At 53.3% G+C, this 14,976-nt stretch overlaps 1 protein-coding gene across 5 annotated transcripts in view; it reads left to right on the top strand.

Moving 5' to 3' along the window:
* The window catches only part of CEP164 (centrosomal protein 164), a 33,778-nt gene that overhangs the window by 5,616 nt on the left and 13,186 nt on the right, over positions 1–14,976 (top strand). For 2 of the 5 annotated variants that reach the window (XM_068418094.1, XM_068418095.1), the window contains exons 7-14: positions 300–428; positions 822–899; positions 2,985–3,095; positions 5,295–5,738; positions 6,905–6,988; positions 7,742–7,825; positions 10,425–10,834; positions 13,201–13,350. In XM_068418094.1, coding sequence (XP_068274195.1) covers positions 300–428; positions 822–899; positions 2,985–3,095; positions 5,295–5,738; positions 6,905–6,988; positions 7,742–7,825; positions 10,425–10,834; positions 13,201–13,350 — 1,490 coding nt within the window. The remainder of the gene's footprint in view (positions 1–299; positions 429–821; positions 900–2,984; positions 3,096–5,294; positions 5,739–6,904; positions 6,989–7,741; positions 7,826–10,424; positions 10,835–13,200; positions 13,351–14,976) is intronic. The other 3 variants (XM_068418096.1, XM_068418097.1, XM_068418098.1) reach the window with 3 other exon arrangements.

The raw sequence follows: 14,976 nt of genomic DNA, 5'->3' as shown, positions 1-14,976 counted from the left end.
CTTCTCACTGGTGACTTCAAATGTTTTGGTTTACTATGTTCTGACTGAATCGGTGTTTTGAGGCACAGGCAGGCTTTGCAGATGTGCTGCTCCAGGACAGGAGCCCCTCTGTTGTAAGGGAAAGTGTGGCCTCAGAAAGACTAGACTATCTCCCAGCTGGATGTGGCTGTAGCAGCGTAATCCTGAGCATCTTCTCAGAGTGCAGCAGCTTCCCGGCTGCTGACCAGTGTCTCAGTGGGTTTGCATCTCCCCTTGCTCTTTGTCTGTCCTCTCACTGCCCTTTCTTTTTGACTTCACAGCCTGCAGAGACCCATAAGCCCCCCAGCCAGATCAAGACGTTGCTGGACTTGGTTTGCGATGAGAAGATTTCCTCAGACACAGCAGCTCTGGATAAATGGAGAAAGGAAGAGGAAGAAGGCAAGAATGAGGTAGTTTGTGTGCCTTGGCTCCTAACGCGTGTCAGTAACCATAGCACGTGGAGCTTCAAGGAGTGACAAACTGCGATGCTCCCCTGGTGACAGCTGCCTGACTCTGGCTGTTCCATTTGACCCTGGGCCTTAAGTTGGGGTGCATTTCCTCTGTGTGGTGTTTGGTGGCCAAAAAGCGTCTGATCCTGTGTTCTCCTTGTGCTCCCTATAAAGTGACATCTGCCACGGTGTATTTCCAGAACAAATTGGCAGTAGGCTTATTGCCGTGGCGTGTTGCTCTGACTCTGCTGCTGTATTTCACTGATCAGGAGCCCTCAGTGCCTCCTGTGTGGCCCATGGGATCGCAGAGGGCAGAGCTCGGTGGTGGCCATCTCCTTTTTTTGATACCTTTAGAGTCTTCATGTGACAGCAAGACTGTTGAGAAACCTGCACATGGATGTCAGCGCCCTGGGAATCAGCTTTGAGTCTGAGGTAAGAATGTGGGCGATGTGAGACGGGCGGGAGAGGAGCTGTGGCACTGCCAGCCAGCGCCTGGGCTGGGGAGCCAAAGCACAGGAGGGGTGCCTGAGGGATGAGTTTTGAGTGTCACTTGTGAGCAGGAATGACCTGGAGCAGGGCTGGGGGGGGAGTATGAGAAGGCAGATGCTGTCTGCAGGGGACAGGGTGTGGGTATTGAAGGCAAGTTTGTGCTTGAAGGAGAATGCTTGCGGTTTGGTTGATTAGCAGCGCTCAGGCTTAGGATGACGAGGGCACAATGGGAAGTGTGTTGCAAGCAGCTCTGGTGATTCGGCCCGAGTGTTTGCTCTGACACTAATCCTTTCTCATCGCTTTGAAAATACCATTCTAGTATCTGAAAGACAAATTCTTTTCAAGTGTGTTACAGTATTTCCCTTATCCTCTTCACAATGTATGAAAATTAAGCTGTGAAGCACTTTGGAGAACCCTTCACAGCGCTGGGCAGAAACTGCGAAGGCTTACGCTGCAGGGGATGTGACAAAGCAAGGCCTGACTCCCATCTCCAAACAACAAGCAGCCTGTCGGGGCCCAGCTCGTCACGGAAACGTTAATGTGTCCAGGAACAAAGAGCTGCCGTGGCGTTTCGGCGCGGCGGCAGGGCTTCGGCAATCTATTGTGAAATGGCAATGGCTGCCTGACAGCCAGGCTCTGATAGCCCAGCTGGGCGATATCTTAGTCCTGATAAGATACTAGTGCCCTACAATAAATTACAATTCATGTGCAGTTCCATGAGATGGCAGTAGGAAAGCATTCCTGTGAGCCTCAGCCTCCAGCCTGAGCCGTTCTCCAGCTCCCTTACAAAGCTGAAAGGGTTTGTATAACAAGCCCTGCGGGGTGGGGCGGGGGGAATCTAGGCAATAATGGGGTGAGGCGATGAAAAGCTGGCTTGGTGTAGCCTGTGGATCACGGTTGAATACCTATAGTCAAAGGGAATTGTATGGAATAAGTGTGTGGTTTTAGCGACTTGCTGAGACGCAGGATGTTGGGTGAGAGTGGAGGCTGCATCCAAGAGAAGCAAGAGATGGAAAGAGATGCAGCCCCCTTCAGTGTGCTTCTCTGGAGCAGGGAGCAAGTGACCTGGGGAAGAGGCAGTGAAAATGGTACCCAAGGGAGATGCTGGAGAACGTGAGGTTTCTGTGTAGTAGTTAGAATGTGCTCCTGGACAGAGGGACTCCTCTATGCAGCTGGCTTTGCTTGGCTGCTCGTGGGGTTAGCTGTCACCTGAACCCAGCTTTCCTGCCTCCTGGATTCCTGTGATGGAATAGTTGCTGCAGACATGTGAGACTGCTCTAAAACATAAAAGGGCTTTGGTGTACTGCTGGAAGGGGCAAGAGGAAGAGAAGGTCTGGAAGCACCTCTGGGTGTCTGCAGAGAGGGTCCCACAGCAGCAGCAGTGATCCCCTGGTGTAGTGCTTCCAGCCTGGGAGGCTGAGTGCTGTGCCTTCTGTCCAGGTCGATCTCTGGGTAAACCCTGGGAGGCGAGGGGGTGCTCTGTGTGGTGGGAAGTCACGATGCGAGGCTTCAGTACCAGATGGAGATGTGTGAAAGGGAGCTGTCGGTGTAAACAAACACTGTGCAGCGCAGCTTGTGTGTTCCTGCCGAGATGTCTGTGCGGGAAGCGGTGCTGCCGGCTCCCAGGCACCGCAGATCCGTACCGTACCCGCCCAGGGATGAGGGGTGAAAGGGGAGGAATGGCTGACGTGCTCAGAGCCTTGCTGTGTCCTGTGCGGGGGGAGTGAGGCTGAGAACTGCTGTGGGGAGCTGCTGCTCGTGGGGAGCCCCAAGCTGGCCAGAGCCCGGTGGAACAGCGAGCTCGTGGAGCTGGCCAGCAGGATGAGCAGTAAAGCAGGCAGAGCATAAACGGTTTGTTTGGGAGTCTGGGCCTGGGAGCTCCTGAGCACAGGCTGGAGAGCTGTCTGCTCCAGGGGGGCTTGCAGTGGGTGGTACCCAGGGTGGTGGCCTGTCACAGCTGGGTGACCCTACCAGCTTGGGAAGGTGGTGTGAGGACTTCTGCCAGCGGATCTGTTACCCACCTGCTAGGAGAGCAGCAAAGCAGAGGAGGGAAACCGTGGCAGCCGGCTAGCTGATGTCGCTGAAGGTGATCCCCGGCACCAGAGGAGCCCTGCCGAGGAAGCTGGCAGCCCGACAGAGGTGATGAGTGGCTCTGACATCACGGTCCTGCTTGCATGGTGTCAGTGAAGCTTTGCACGCAGTAGGCAGCTTCTGGTGGTGTGCTGTGGATCTGATAGCTGCTTGGCTTGTTTCTTGTGCTGGCTGAAGTATTACATGTGTGGGGATAGGTGCAAACTCAAAAACCAAGGGCAAATACTGCCCAAAGGAGGTCTGGAAATTGCAACCCTCTCTCTGTACTTCTGTGCCTGAGAACAGCCTGAAATTGGTGAGCAAGGGGGGAGAAAGAACGTGAATTTTCTTGTTGTAAGATCTTGCATTCAACCTGTTACAGTCCAATGATGGGTAGGACAGTTACAGTCTGGGATGGGTAGGATTCAGTTTTGGTGGCTGCTGTTTGTACTGACTCTTTGTTGCCAGATCAGGTGCCTTCCCAAAACCTGGTCCCATTGGCACCGATGTGCTTTTCTCCAGACTTACGCTGATCACTACAAGTAACAATTTGAGAGGCAGAGATTTCACATCAGCTGGTCTCACTCAGCTGCAGGTAAAATGCGTTGCAGCTTGTGAAAATATCAGCTAAAGCCAATTGTAACCTGACTGACTTGTCCTAGCTCTGAACACCATAGAAAACCCATAGTCTGTTTTGGAACACGGAAACCTCCCTCCTCTTCCACCTGTGTGTCTGACAGAGTTCCCTCTCCTGGAGACTTGTGTCTGTGGTGTGATGTTAGCAAAAGGTTTGGCTGTATCTGTTATTAAAATAGGACTCTACCAGCTAGGGTGTTCTAGTAGCTGAGGTCAACTTCCCTGGAGAAGAATCTGTGTGTGCACAGTATGGTTGGACACGTGGGTGTATTGTGTGGTGTGTGTGCTCCTCGAAGGGAAGTGTGTGTGTAGTGTTTTGAGGTGCAGGAATCCTGATTGCTCTCATTTGGCAGAACGTTCTTGGGCACAGTCAGATGTCATGGAGAGAGGTCCTCAGGAAAACCCTGCACCGAGCCTGCCCGAAAGGGAGCACAACTAGTGATCTCTTTCCAGATGCCCTAATTCCCAGATAAAGGGAGTGTAATGAGGACTCCTCCACCCTTGCACATGTTTCTCTGGGTTACGGAGGCCTTTGCAGGGCCTTGTGTGGCTGGCTGGCGATTCAGCGACGTGTTTGTGACCCCCTGCCAACCAGGCACCAAGCTGGACAGGGGCTGTGAGCTTTCACTTACTCCTCAGGGAACTGCAGGTGAGACTCCGAGCTGCAGCGTTGGGACAGTACCCAGTGATTTGATGTCTCTGCCCTCCTCTTTAGTCTGATGGATGGCTCTCTCAGGCAAACGATGTGCTAGGAGACGTTCTCGGTTTGCCGTGGCCCAGGGTTTAAAGCTGACAGCATCCCAGCTGCACTTGGATAAAAATGCCTCGTTAAGATATGCGCTCTGTGTTCGGTACACGCTGTACACAGGATGCAGCTCGTGTTTGACAAGACACCCCAGCATTAATAAAACAGTGAGAAAGCAGGACGTGCCAGCGGGTTTGTTTGCATGCTGATGAGGGAACCTTTTCCTGCTTCCTCCTGGCTGTTGTGCTCTTTGCTGTGAGTTTTGGGGCCTCCCCACTGCCGGGAGAGGCAGCTGAACCTTTGGGTGACGAAGCTGTAATTGGGGATTGTTTTTCCCAAGGCCGGTGGGTTCTGTATTCTGCAGTCTCGTGTGGCAGCTAGTCACGGTCTGGGGCTGAAATCGGTGCCTGTGCTCAGGTTGGTCCTGCTGGAAGGTGGGATGACTGCCTCCAGCCTGCTTTTCTCTGGTTATAATTCCAGGTAGAGGTTAAGTGTCCAGCAATACTCTTATGCAAATTTCCATCTCTTGCTGAACAGATTCAATGTGGAAGCACAAATGGGTGTGCTGCAGAGCGTGTAGGGTGCTCCCAGGGGCTGATGGCTCCTGCAGCAGCCGCTGCTAACTCTTACCCACTGAGACCCTGTGAATGAGAGAGCGACAGATTAAAAAAAGCCTGAGCCCAAGAAATGAGTGTTTCATCTTAATGAAGTTCCTTCCCTTTGAAAGGGACTGTATGAAAAGAAATCAAATTGGTCTTGAAGTCACCCAAAGCTTTGTGGTTTTGCTTCTTGCTGTAGGAGAACCCATGTTGTTTCTGACCCCTGCATCCCCCCAAGTAGGAGGTAAAGCATGTTATAGCTATAATTGTGTTTGACTTGCTGCCTAGAAGGACTCTTTAAAATCAAGACATGTTGAAGAAGGGCAAGAGTCTTCCTTGGATTCTGATGCTGCGTGCCCTCCGACTCCGGTTCAAGTCCTTCCCGGAGATGATGATAGTAGCCTGTCTGACCAGAACAAGGAGGAGTCCGATGGGGAACTCTCTGGGGATGAACTACTGGGCGAGAAAGATGCTGAGGTGGAAGGTGACCTCTCTGCAGCTGATGAGCTGCCCCAGTCTCTGGGGGAAAGGAGCACAGCACAGACAGATGTGCCCAGTGGTTCTGGGCAACCCGGAGCTGCATCTCCAGCTGGGGAAGCTGCTGAGGCAGAGCAGCTGGCAAGCCTGGCTGCCTCTGTCAACACCGTGTCTGTTGGGGAAAAGATAGTGAATGAAATGGAGGAAGAAGCAGCAGCTGATCTGAAAACAGACAGCAGGCTGGATGCTGGCAAAGTAAGAGACCTGCCTGCACGGGCTGGGTTCGGTGTGGAAGCTGCTGTGGCTGTTCCCGGTGCTTTGTAAGGCCCTGATTCAGGAAAGCTCTTCAAGCCCTTGCTGGCTTTCTGTGAAGTCGGTGTAAGCGCTTTCCTAATCTGCAGGGTGGTCCTGGGGGGGCACGAGTGCTCCGAATTCCCAGATGGGCATCCGTAGTACTGAGCTAGGAAATTAGTACTAAGCAACTGACAGGCCAAAACCCTGAACTGTGACGCATGTTTCGAGTCTTGGAGGGGGAGAAATAAGTCGCAGCTTCCAGTGCTGCCATCTGTACTGAGCAAGCAGGTTTCATAATGAAGTTCACACCAAGCCCAGCTGTCCATGCTGCTTTGTTCCTCTCCTCCCGTTGATTCCTCTCCTCTCCTCCCGTTGATTCCTCTCCTCTCCTCCCGTTGATTCCTCTCCTCTCCTCCCGTTGATTCCTCTCCTCTCCTCCCGTTGATTCCTCTCCTCTCCTCCCGTTGATTCCTCTCCTCTCCTCCCGTTGATTCCTCTCCTCTCCTCTCCTCCCGTTGATTCCTCTCCTCTCCTCTCCTCCCGTTGATTCCTCTCTACATGCTCTGTCCTGAAGACCTTAAAGTTGAAAGCTTTCATGAACGCTTCATGCTTGCCCTCTGTGCCTGGGTAGTCCTGCTGAAGTCAGCAGGGCTGCATGGGCATTCACACTGAACAGCTACAAACTGTTTCATGATCCTGGGAACACAGGAGTCCCCACTGCAATCAGGTAGGCATGGTAAGGTGGACTTTTAAAGTCCTTTTAAGATCATGGTGCTGTTCTGTGTGGCTTTACCTGTGTGTGTGGTGAGCTGTGGAGTTCAGGGCTGCAGAGATCCCTGCAGAAGGAACAGGACAGTAAGCATAGGCCCTTTATCAGGGATATTCGAAGAGCACTTCTCTGCCCTCCCCAGTCCCATCTCCTACCACTGCCCTCCTTCCCCAGTCCTTTGCCTGTGTGACGTGGTGTGTTGTGTTGTGCTTGTCTGTGTATCATGCCCTGAGTGTTCTTCCCTGTGTTGTAGAGTCCAGACTTGTCTTCCCAGTATCAGTTGCCATCTTGTTGGAAATGCCTAGGTGAAGCTGCAGGGGGGAGATGTGTACAGGCTGTAACGTGTATCTCCTTGCAGCTGTCAAAGGCATCCGCGACCAGCGACTGTGGGGAGGACTTGCAAGTCTCTAACATCTTGGACCACGAGCTGATTCGGCCGGTGGTGAGTCCCTACAAGCTCCTTGTCCCTCAGGCGTGGGCTTCATGGTCCTCTGGGAGCGTGCAGCCGGTTAATGCCATGCCCACCTCTTGTGATGACCTTACAGCCACGGCGTAGGCCAGCAACATCATCCTGCGCTTAGCGTGTTCTGTCTGTGGGTGAGGTAATGTCCCATCTGCCAGTGGGAGCAGAGGCAGCACGGGCAGCAAACGGCTGAGAATATCATTATTTATCGGTGTTAGTACGAGTCTGCGTGTTGGCGAGGGGCTGCTGCCTCAGACAACACCTTTGCAGTGCTCGCTGCTGGGCGTGTGTGCACAGGACCCCCAGGGCTCTGCCGGGAGGGAGAGCTGCCTCAGCTTGTGGGCAACTTGCAGGAGCTGAGTTTTAGGAAGAACCTCAGGAACTCTGCAGCAGTATCAGCAGTGAGAGCAGTAGAGGCTGGGGGAAGATGGGTCTGCTGCTTGCTTTGGGTGTACCATGTGTCACCCCTGCCTGCTGGCCCAGCTGCTAACAGAGCTGTCCGTCTGCAGTGCAGGCGTGACCTGTGCTTGGATGCGGGCCAGAGTCGTGGTGTAGCCTCTCCTGTGTCCTGTAAACCTTTCTAATTGTTCAGATATCTAGTGGTGCAAAAGCCATGCTGTCGGTGAGTGTGGATTCCAGGCTGTGGGAGGATTTTGGTCTCGTCTCTCAGGATCTCTGGCCAAACCTGCACCTGCCCCTCAGACACTGATCCTCTTCTGCTTTCTTCTTTAGGACTTGGGTTTCCGGAGTCGGCTTTCTGAGCATGTACTGGATGTGGAGGTCCTGTCTCCTGTTCTGGACAGCCCCACCGGCAAGGTAAGTGCTGTGTATGTGCTCAGGGACCCACCTGTGGATAGGCAGGTAAAACGCTGCACACTGGTGCGCTCATCCCAGGATGATGCTGTCGGCACAAAGGCTTTGTGGAGGCAAGCAGAAGCGATGTGTTCAGTGTCAGGGAGGAAAGCAGCACTACTAGCTCGTTTTTTCTGCAGACGTGAGATGCAAGTAGCTACACAAAGATCATAAACTTTGTGTAGAGGTGGCCTGTGAGAGGTGCGTGTGTGCAAGCTCACGTGTGTGCTTTCCCTGCCCCAGTATGAGTGTAGATTAGTGGCTTTCCTGGGGAGTGGGGGGAAAGCAGAGTCGATTTTACTTTTTTTGTGAGTATATTTGTCCTTTCTCTAAGCAGATGGAAAGGATTTGGGTGAGAACGTGATAGCATAAATGGGAAGAAAAGGAAGTTAACTACCTCAGGCAGATTTTTGCTATAGGGAAGCTTATTTTTAAGCATTTGGTTTTCTTGCCTGCATTCATGCAGGGGAGAAAATAGGCTCCTCTCGGTGTGTCTGGCAATGGAGTGTATGTACATGTGCACGTGTCTGTGCTTCCTATACCACGTTAGCCTGGGATGTAGCTATGATCAGGCGGTTCTGACTGAAGAAGGTTGCTGTGCAGCTTGAGGTTTTATCCTTCTCTTCTCAGCGTGTTACTGGGTTGGCTTCCTGAGCCCCCCGTTCCTGCTGAGCCCTCCCAGCTACTCCTCCCGCAGCATCTCAGCTCATCAGCGTGTTGGCTGGAAGAGCGTGCTGCACAGGGAGGTAGAGGGTTGGGCTCCAGCTGGGGTTTACTCAGCCTTGCTCTGATTGTGAGTTGATCAGCTGCTCTGGAGGAGACCTGGAGTGGCAAACTCACCACCTGTCCAGCAGAGAGGAGCCATCCAGTTTGTAAGGTGGTGTCTGGAGAATACACCTGTCCTCTGGTGCCTAATAATGAGCGTAATCAGATGTGAAGGGAAAACAAAACACGTGCCTGCTGTGTTCCTTCTCCCTCTCGTGCTGCAGCACAGTCACTGTGCATGCAAATGTCTTGTTGGAGCAGCCACGGTCTGAGTTTCACAGCTGTGTTTTGGAGAGAGGGGTGGGTATGAAATGGTGCCCTTGCAGACCTGCAGCTGCCCCTCTGTGTTGGTAGGCAGAGGCTGGTCTGAAATGAGACCGTGGCTTGTAGCAATGCATCTACTGTTGCGTAGCGAGCTTGCCTTGCTTTGGATCTAGTGGGGAAATAGTCTGTTTTGTGAAGAGAGCACCTCCGTGAGCTACGTGAGAGCAGTGTTGGAGCGGTTTGGTTGGCGTGTTTTGGCAGGAGCCGTGGCAGCTCGCAGAGGCCGTGGGGGCTGCCTCCTGCTAGACCTGGCTTCTCTGCTGGCAGGGGAGAGTCTGCTCCTTTCACCCTTCACTTAACGGGCATTTGGAGTGCTGGCACCCTGCTTTGGCCCTGCTGCTGCACGGGGGTGACGGTGGTGAGGAGCTGGAAGCAGGCACGCCATCTAAGCTGATGTGCACAGGAGACGGTGGAGATCCTCCTGCTGAGGTCCCTTGGGGACTGTGCTGTGCAGAGGGAGGAGATGGCCTGTTATCTGTCACCCTGCTTTCCTCTGGCCACGAGACTGGCTTTGGATTGTTGGTGTGTGAGATTTCCAGGACACAGCCTGGCATTGAAGCAGGGCGGAGAACTCAGCTGCTTGCAGTACTGCTGGGGCTCGGGAGGCAGCAGGAGAGGCAAGGCCCTCTGGGAACTTCCCAGACAAGGCTGAAAATCAGCCCTTGTCCCTTGTGGGCAGGGGCTGTCTTCACCTTCTCAAATGTGTCCAGAGACTCCTGCAGCTGGTGGTTTTCTGGGGACAGCAGTGGGCTCAGCAGTGCTGCTCTGTTATCCCTTCCCAGGAAGATCTCGTCCTCCAGTTGTCTGGCTGCTTTCCTTCCGCAGGCAGCAGTGACAGAGCCCGTTTTGAGCCAGGAAACCTTTGCAGAGCTCCTTGGTTCTCGGGAATGGAAGTCATTATTTACACCGGGGCAGGGGGGAGGCTGGGAGGGGGAGCTGCTGGGGAGAGCTCTGCCCAGGCTGATGTGATGGGAAGTGGCAGCACTTGCAGAGAATCCTTCTGCTGTTTGCTCCACTGAACATTTGCGTAAATTACTGCTGGTTTAATTCTGTGCTAATTTGGCCCTGCTCCATAGCACACTCCAGCATGGCAAGGGCTGAGCTCACCTGCTGTCTGTGGTGCCCAAGAATTCATGAAGGGGCTGCCCTTCTGGGGAGCCGGAGCCTCAGCAGGGAGGAGGAGCCCTTGCTGCTGTCTCGTGTGGGGCTGACAGCTTGGAGAGGGAAGTTCTTCCCCTCCCCAGGTGAACTGTGCAGGGTGTGTTTGTGTGCCTGCTTTGTTTTGGGACCCTTGGTTACCTGAGGGAGAGGAGGCTGGCGCACGCAGCTGGGGGCTCTGGGGCAGCCTGCGGGTGCTCTCTGGTCCTGTGGCTGGACCTGAGCAGCGCTGCCCTTCAGCGGAACCACGCTGAGGTCCTGAGGCTCTGGTGGTGAAGGAGCCAGCAAACTCCTCCCTGTTTGCTTTTACCTGCAGGCCCAGGAGCTGGGAGAAGAGGAAAAAGAGCAAAGCAAAGCCAGTGTAAAGGAAGAGCAAAGCAAAGCCAGTGTAAAGGAAGAGCAAAGCAAAGCCAGTGTAAAGGAAGAGCAAAGCAAAGCCAGTGTAAAGGAAGAGCAAAGCAAAGCCAGTGTAAAGGAAGAGCAAAGCAAAGCCAGTGTAAAGGAAGAGCAAAGCAAAGCCAGTGTAAAGGAAGAGCAAAGCAAAGCCAGTGTAAAGGAAGAGCAAAGCAAAGCCAGTGTAAAGGAAGAGCAAAGCAAAGCCAGTGTAAAGGAAGAGCAAAGCAAAGCCAGTGTAAAGGAAGAGCAAAGCAAAGCCAGTGTAAAGGAAGAGCAAAGCAAAGCCAGTGTAAAGGAAGAGCAAAGCCAGAGAACAAAAGCTGCTGAGAGGTATGGTACAAACACAGCAACAAAGGAGGCGTGGACAGCTCCAGCTCTGGATGTCTTTGCTGTCTGCCTCTGCTCCAGTCGCTGTAACCTGTCCAGGTGTCCCCTGTAGAACACCCTGAGCTGCTGCAGCTTCTCATAAGGTCTTTCCCATAAACCTCTCGCTTCTCCTGCCCCCTCCTTAGTACTGTCTCAGCAGATTTCAGCTTCGCTTGAGCTTCTGGCTCGGTAGGCAGCGAAACTGCCTGTCTTTCACTTCCTTGTGACTGCCCCAGATGTGGAACTGCCTTCTGTTTCCCTTACAGCTCTCTCATTTCTCTCGAAGGCTGCAATAATCACGCTTGTGCCAAGATGGTCTGAACGTGTTAACATTGCGTGTACCCTGTGCTGTTTAACCATGGGAGACTCGGCCACTGGCCGTTGCCTGATGACAGACCTTTTCTGGTTCTGAGGCACCCCCAGTCTCGGTCAGCACTGGTCCTGCTGGGCTGCCAGCTCCTCACTGGGCAGAGCCGGTAGCTGAAGGCTCCCAGGGCCAGCCTGGTGCCTGTTACTGGTGGCAGGGGAGTCCAACTGCAATGTGAACAGTTATATTCCACTCCCTTCTGCAGGGAGTGGAGTAGAACTAGAGCAAGTCACTGGCTGACCAGGTGGGAGCATTAAGCTATTTTTGTATCCCGATGTGTGGACAACTCTAGAGTGCACCAGCTGTTACCCCAAGGGCAGTGCTGGCTTCCAGACCCTTAGTTACTGCAAGGACCAGGCTGTGCAGGGGAGCTGTTTTCAGCCTGTTTGTGGTGACTTGTTTAAACAGCTCAAATACTGTGCTGAGCTGTGAGCTCTGGGCTCCCTCCCCTCTGCCTCTGAGAGCTGCAGCACGTGGCACTTAGAGGTGAACCGTGTCAAAGCTCTTAGCCTCTGCCCAGAGTTACATGTACTCTGGGGCACTGGGAACCAAGAAGCTGTTGCCTGTGCCAGGAAAACTTGTGAACAGAAGAAGCTGCAGACCATCTTAATGACTGGCTGCATGCACTCGGGATTTGCAGCCTTGTTCTTAGAGGAGCTGTTCTTGTGAAGGTCCCTGAAAATGTGTTGTGCCTGCAGGAATTGTCTCCTTATCGCTTGCTACCTGCTTCCCAGCTGCGCATCCTCTCTTTCTCTGCCTGGAAAGCTAGCTCCTGCTTGCCTTGTCTCTCCTCTCTGCGCTTCCAAGATGAAGTAGGACTGTAGATGTAAGCATGCCTGCCAATATTTCCATCTGTAATTTGGACAGCAGTGTGAGTCCTGCTGGTAGGGCTGCCTTACCTTGGGGAAATTCTCAAAGGACTTGGAGAGAGAGGGGGATAATCCAGGGAAGTGACTCAGAGTTTTGAGACTGACGCCCATTAAATCCTCAGCTGCCTGTTAGCCTGACAGGGCTTCAGGTGGGTGGGAATGGTCTGGAGCTTTGCTGTGCCTTTGGCAGCCCCACGTTGGGCAAATGGCTCCTGTTGGCAGGCATGGCTTGGTGCCCATCTATGTCAGCTGCACATCCCGTGTTCCCCCTGTCTTGTCTACCTGCAGCAGCCGCTAGAACCTCATCTGTGCGAATCTGGTGCAGTGCTGAGGCCTGAGCAATGGGCCCCGAACCAAAGCTGACCTCTAGATGAACCTCCACCCTCATGTTAGAGAATATTAGTATCTGATCATTAGTGACATAGGCATGATCATTAATGAAAGATGTAGCTTAAGTAAAATCATTAGTGAAAATGAAAAGTCAGGAGAATGTATCTCTTTCCTTGCTTAGAGGCAGGCTGTCAAGGTCGTGAAACCAGGTTACTGGCCTCGACTGGGAACACATAGTCAGAGCCAACTAGATAGAGAAACTCCCTTAGTTCCTCCTCGAGCCCTGGCCAGGCTTTGGGTGGCATCTAACGGAGTGAAACCAGACTTTCCGCCTTTAAAGTTCTGTCAGCTTGTTTATTCAACAGTACGAAAGCTGGACCCTCTTACAGCGACTTTGGAGACCTCCCCTACGAGTGGACGCACTGCGTGGGACCTCCCAGTTGCCGGGAAAGGCTCTCCAAATCCTCGCTGCAACCGGGGCTCCCCAGCGGCTGCGGGTCTGGGGGATGGTCAGGTATCAGGGCAAGTGGTGATGGATATTTCTTAATCACTACGCTTAATTCTACGTAGTAATGATGAGGTGCATCACCTTGCTTTTTGTCCTTGCTCTATTATTTCCTTTATTGCTGCTTGCTTTCTTTCTCTTCTGCTGCTTCAAACTAAAGGAAAAGTAAGCTTATCTTTTCAACTTGGTGTCTATCCTTTGTGCTGACCCTGTCTATTGGCAAAACATCTGGTCTCGTTACCTTTTTGGTGCTGCGAAGCGAGAGGGATCCCAGCGCTTGTGCAACGCCCGAGGAGAAGCGTTTTGCTTTAGAAAACCCCAGTCAGGAGGAGGCCGTGGCCCAGGAGCTGGAGGAGGGGTCGCTGGATAGCCTGAACAACCTGGAGGAGCTTGCTGCCCCGCACACCACGTAAGGGCTCGGTTAAGTCCTCGGTGTTGTAAGCGTAACAGCGTCTGTCCCTTTGTTCCCCGTTGTGGTGTCTGAAGGCAGCGTGTGAAGTCAGCACGCTCGGCGATGCGGTTGGGTGGTCGCAGCAGAGCTTGAACATCTCCGCATGCAAATGTGAGCAGCTGCTTTGCTGGGGAGTGCCAAGTGAGCAGTGTGTGCTGGGGAGGGGGAGAGCAGCAGCTCAGCCCTCGGGCTCCGTGGGGCGGAGAGAGCCGTTTGCTTTGCACTTGGAGCAGCCTCCTTCCTACCGGTGTCACTAACGGGGCTGTGAGCATTTACTCTCCTTTGATAAACGTTCTCACACCCTCCTGAGTTTGCTTGCTGAGTGCTGCTGGGGGGGAACAACCAAAACCCAACAAATCAGCCCATTTTTACAGTCGCTGGGAACGTTGGTTGTGTGGAGAGAGGAAGGTCGGAGCGCAGGATGGCGGGGCTCAGGCTCCCGGCGACAGCCAGTGGTCTGTTGCTGTTTTAACCTGCTGGTCCATGCAGAGACGTACCTGCAGTTGGGCTGCGATAGAAGGTCTCTGTGAAAGTGGTTGTGCTGACTTGGCTTTCCATGTCAAGTGACAGATCAGCAGCTGTAATTGGAAAAATAGGCAGTGGGTCTCTCAGGACAAAGCAGTGGAGAGGCGATCTTTGATGTGGAGACCAGCACAGCACCTCCCTTTTTCTGTTAGGGATTGTGTTGAGCTCTGTAAGTGTGTGTGTGTGGCTGAATCCCTTCTTAAGCAAGAACTGGGGCAAAAGGAAGAATGTGATGAGGTGGAAGTGGCTGAATTGCCTTGCAGAGCAGCCTGATAAATGGTCCCTTCTGTAGGCACCTCTGCAGCTGGCCCAGAGCACGTGGCACTGGGGGGGAGCACTAGTGAAGCAGGATTTTTCCAGAACCCGACTACTCTTTGCTCTGTCTTGTTCTTTTTGCTAATGGCTGCATAAGTGACCTTTTCCCTTTGACTCAAGGCTGTTTTACTGGGGCTGTTATTTCCCTGATTCCTGGCACAACAGAAGCCCCTCTTGCCTTACGCTAGCAGTCTCTGAGCACGATGAGACCTTGCTGCTCCGGCTTCCCGAGCAAAGAATAATCTTCATTTTTCCCCTCCTTCCCCTTCAGCCTCTCTCAGACCTTATAATTCTGCTGCTCTCTGTCTGAAAGAACTTAATTAGGAACAGATTGGGTTTGAATTTCTGGAGTGCTTAGGGCTCTCTGTTGCCTGGAGCTGGCAAACTCCCAGCACACTTTAGGTTGCAGTTGCAGAAAGACCCGTGGTCTGTCAGAAGCGCGCTGCCAAGCCCTGGGCTGACAACAGGTACGGGTGGCATCTGCTGTTGTGCCTGGCAGCCCTGGCCAGGGTTCTGTGGCCGCCAGATCCTGCGTGGAGTGAGGCTGTGTCGCCCTCGCAAGGTGAGCTCTGGCGGGCCAAAATAAGAGTCATTTGGGGCAGGAGTGCTGCTAGGGCTGGGTTTGATAACTCACCAGGCAGAGCTCCTCTGGGAGTCACCAGGAGGGCCCCCAGCAGCGCGTGGGGCATCCCCAGGCTGTTACCTGAGATAACGTGCTGCTCACACCCTTGAGCCTGTGCTCCC

This window comes from Nyctibius grandis, chromosome 25 (assembly GCF_013368605.1).
Source record: "Nyctibius grandis isolate bNycGra1 chromosome 25, bNycGra1.pri, whole genome shotgun sequence".
Classification (NCBI taxonomy): Eukaryota; Metazoa; Chordata; class Aves; order Nyctibiiformes; family Nyctibiidae; genus Nyctibius; species Nyctibius grandis.
The sequence above is the reverse complement of the archived record's forward strand: the minus strand, read 5'-3'. Positions and strand labels throughout refer to the sequence as shown.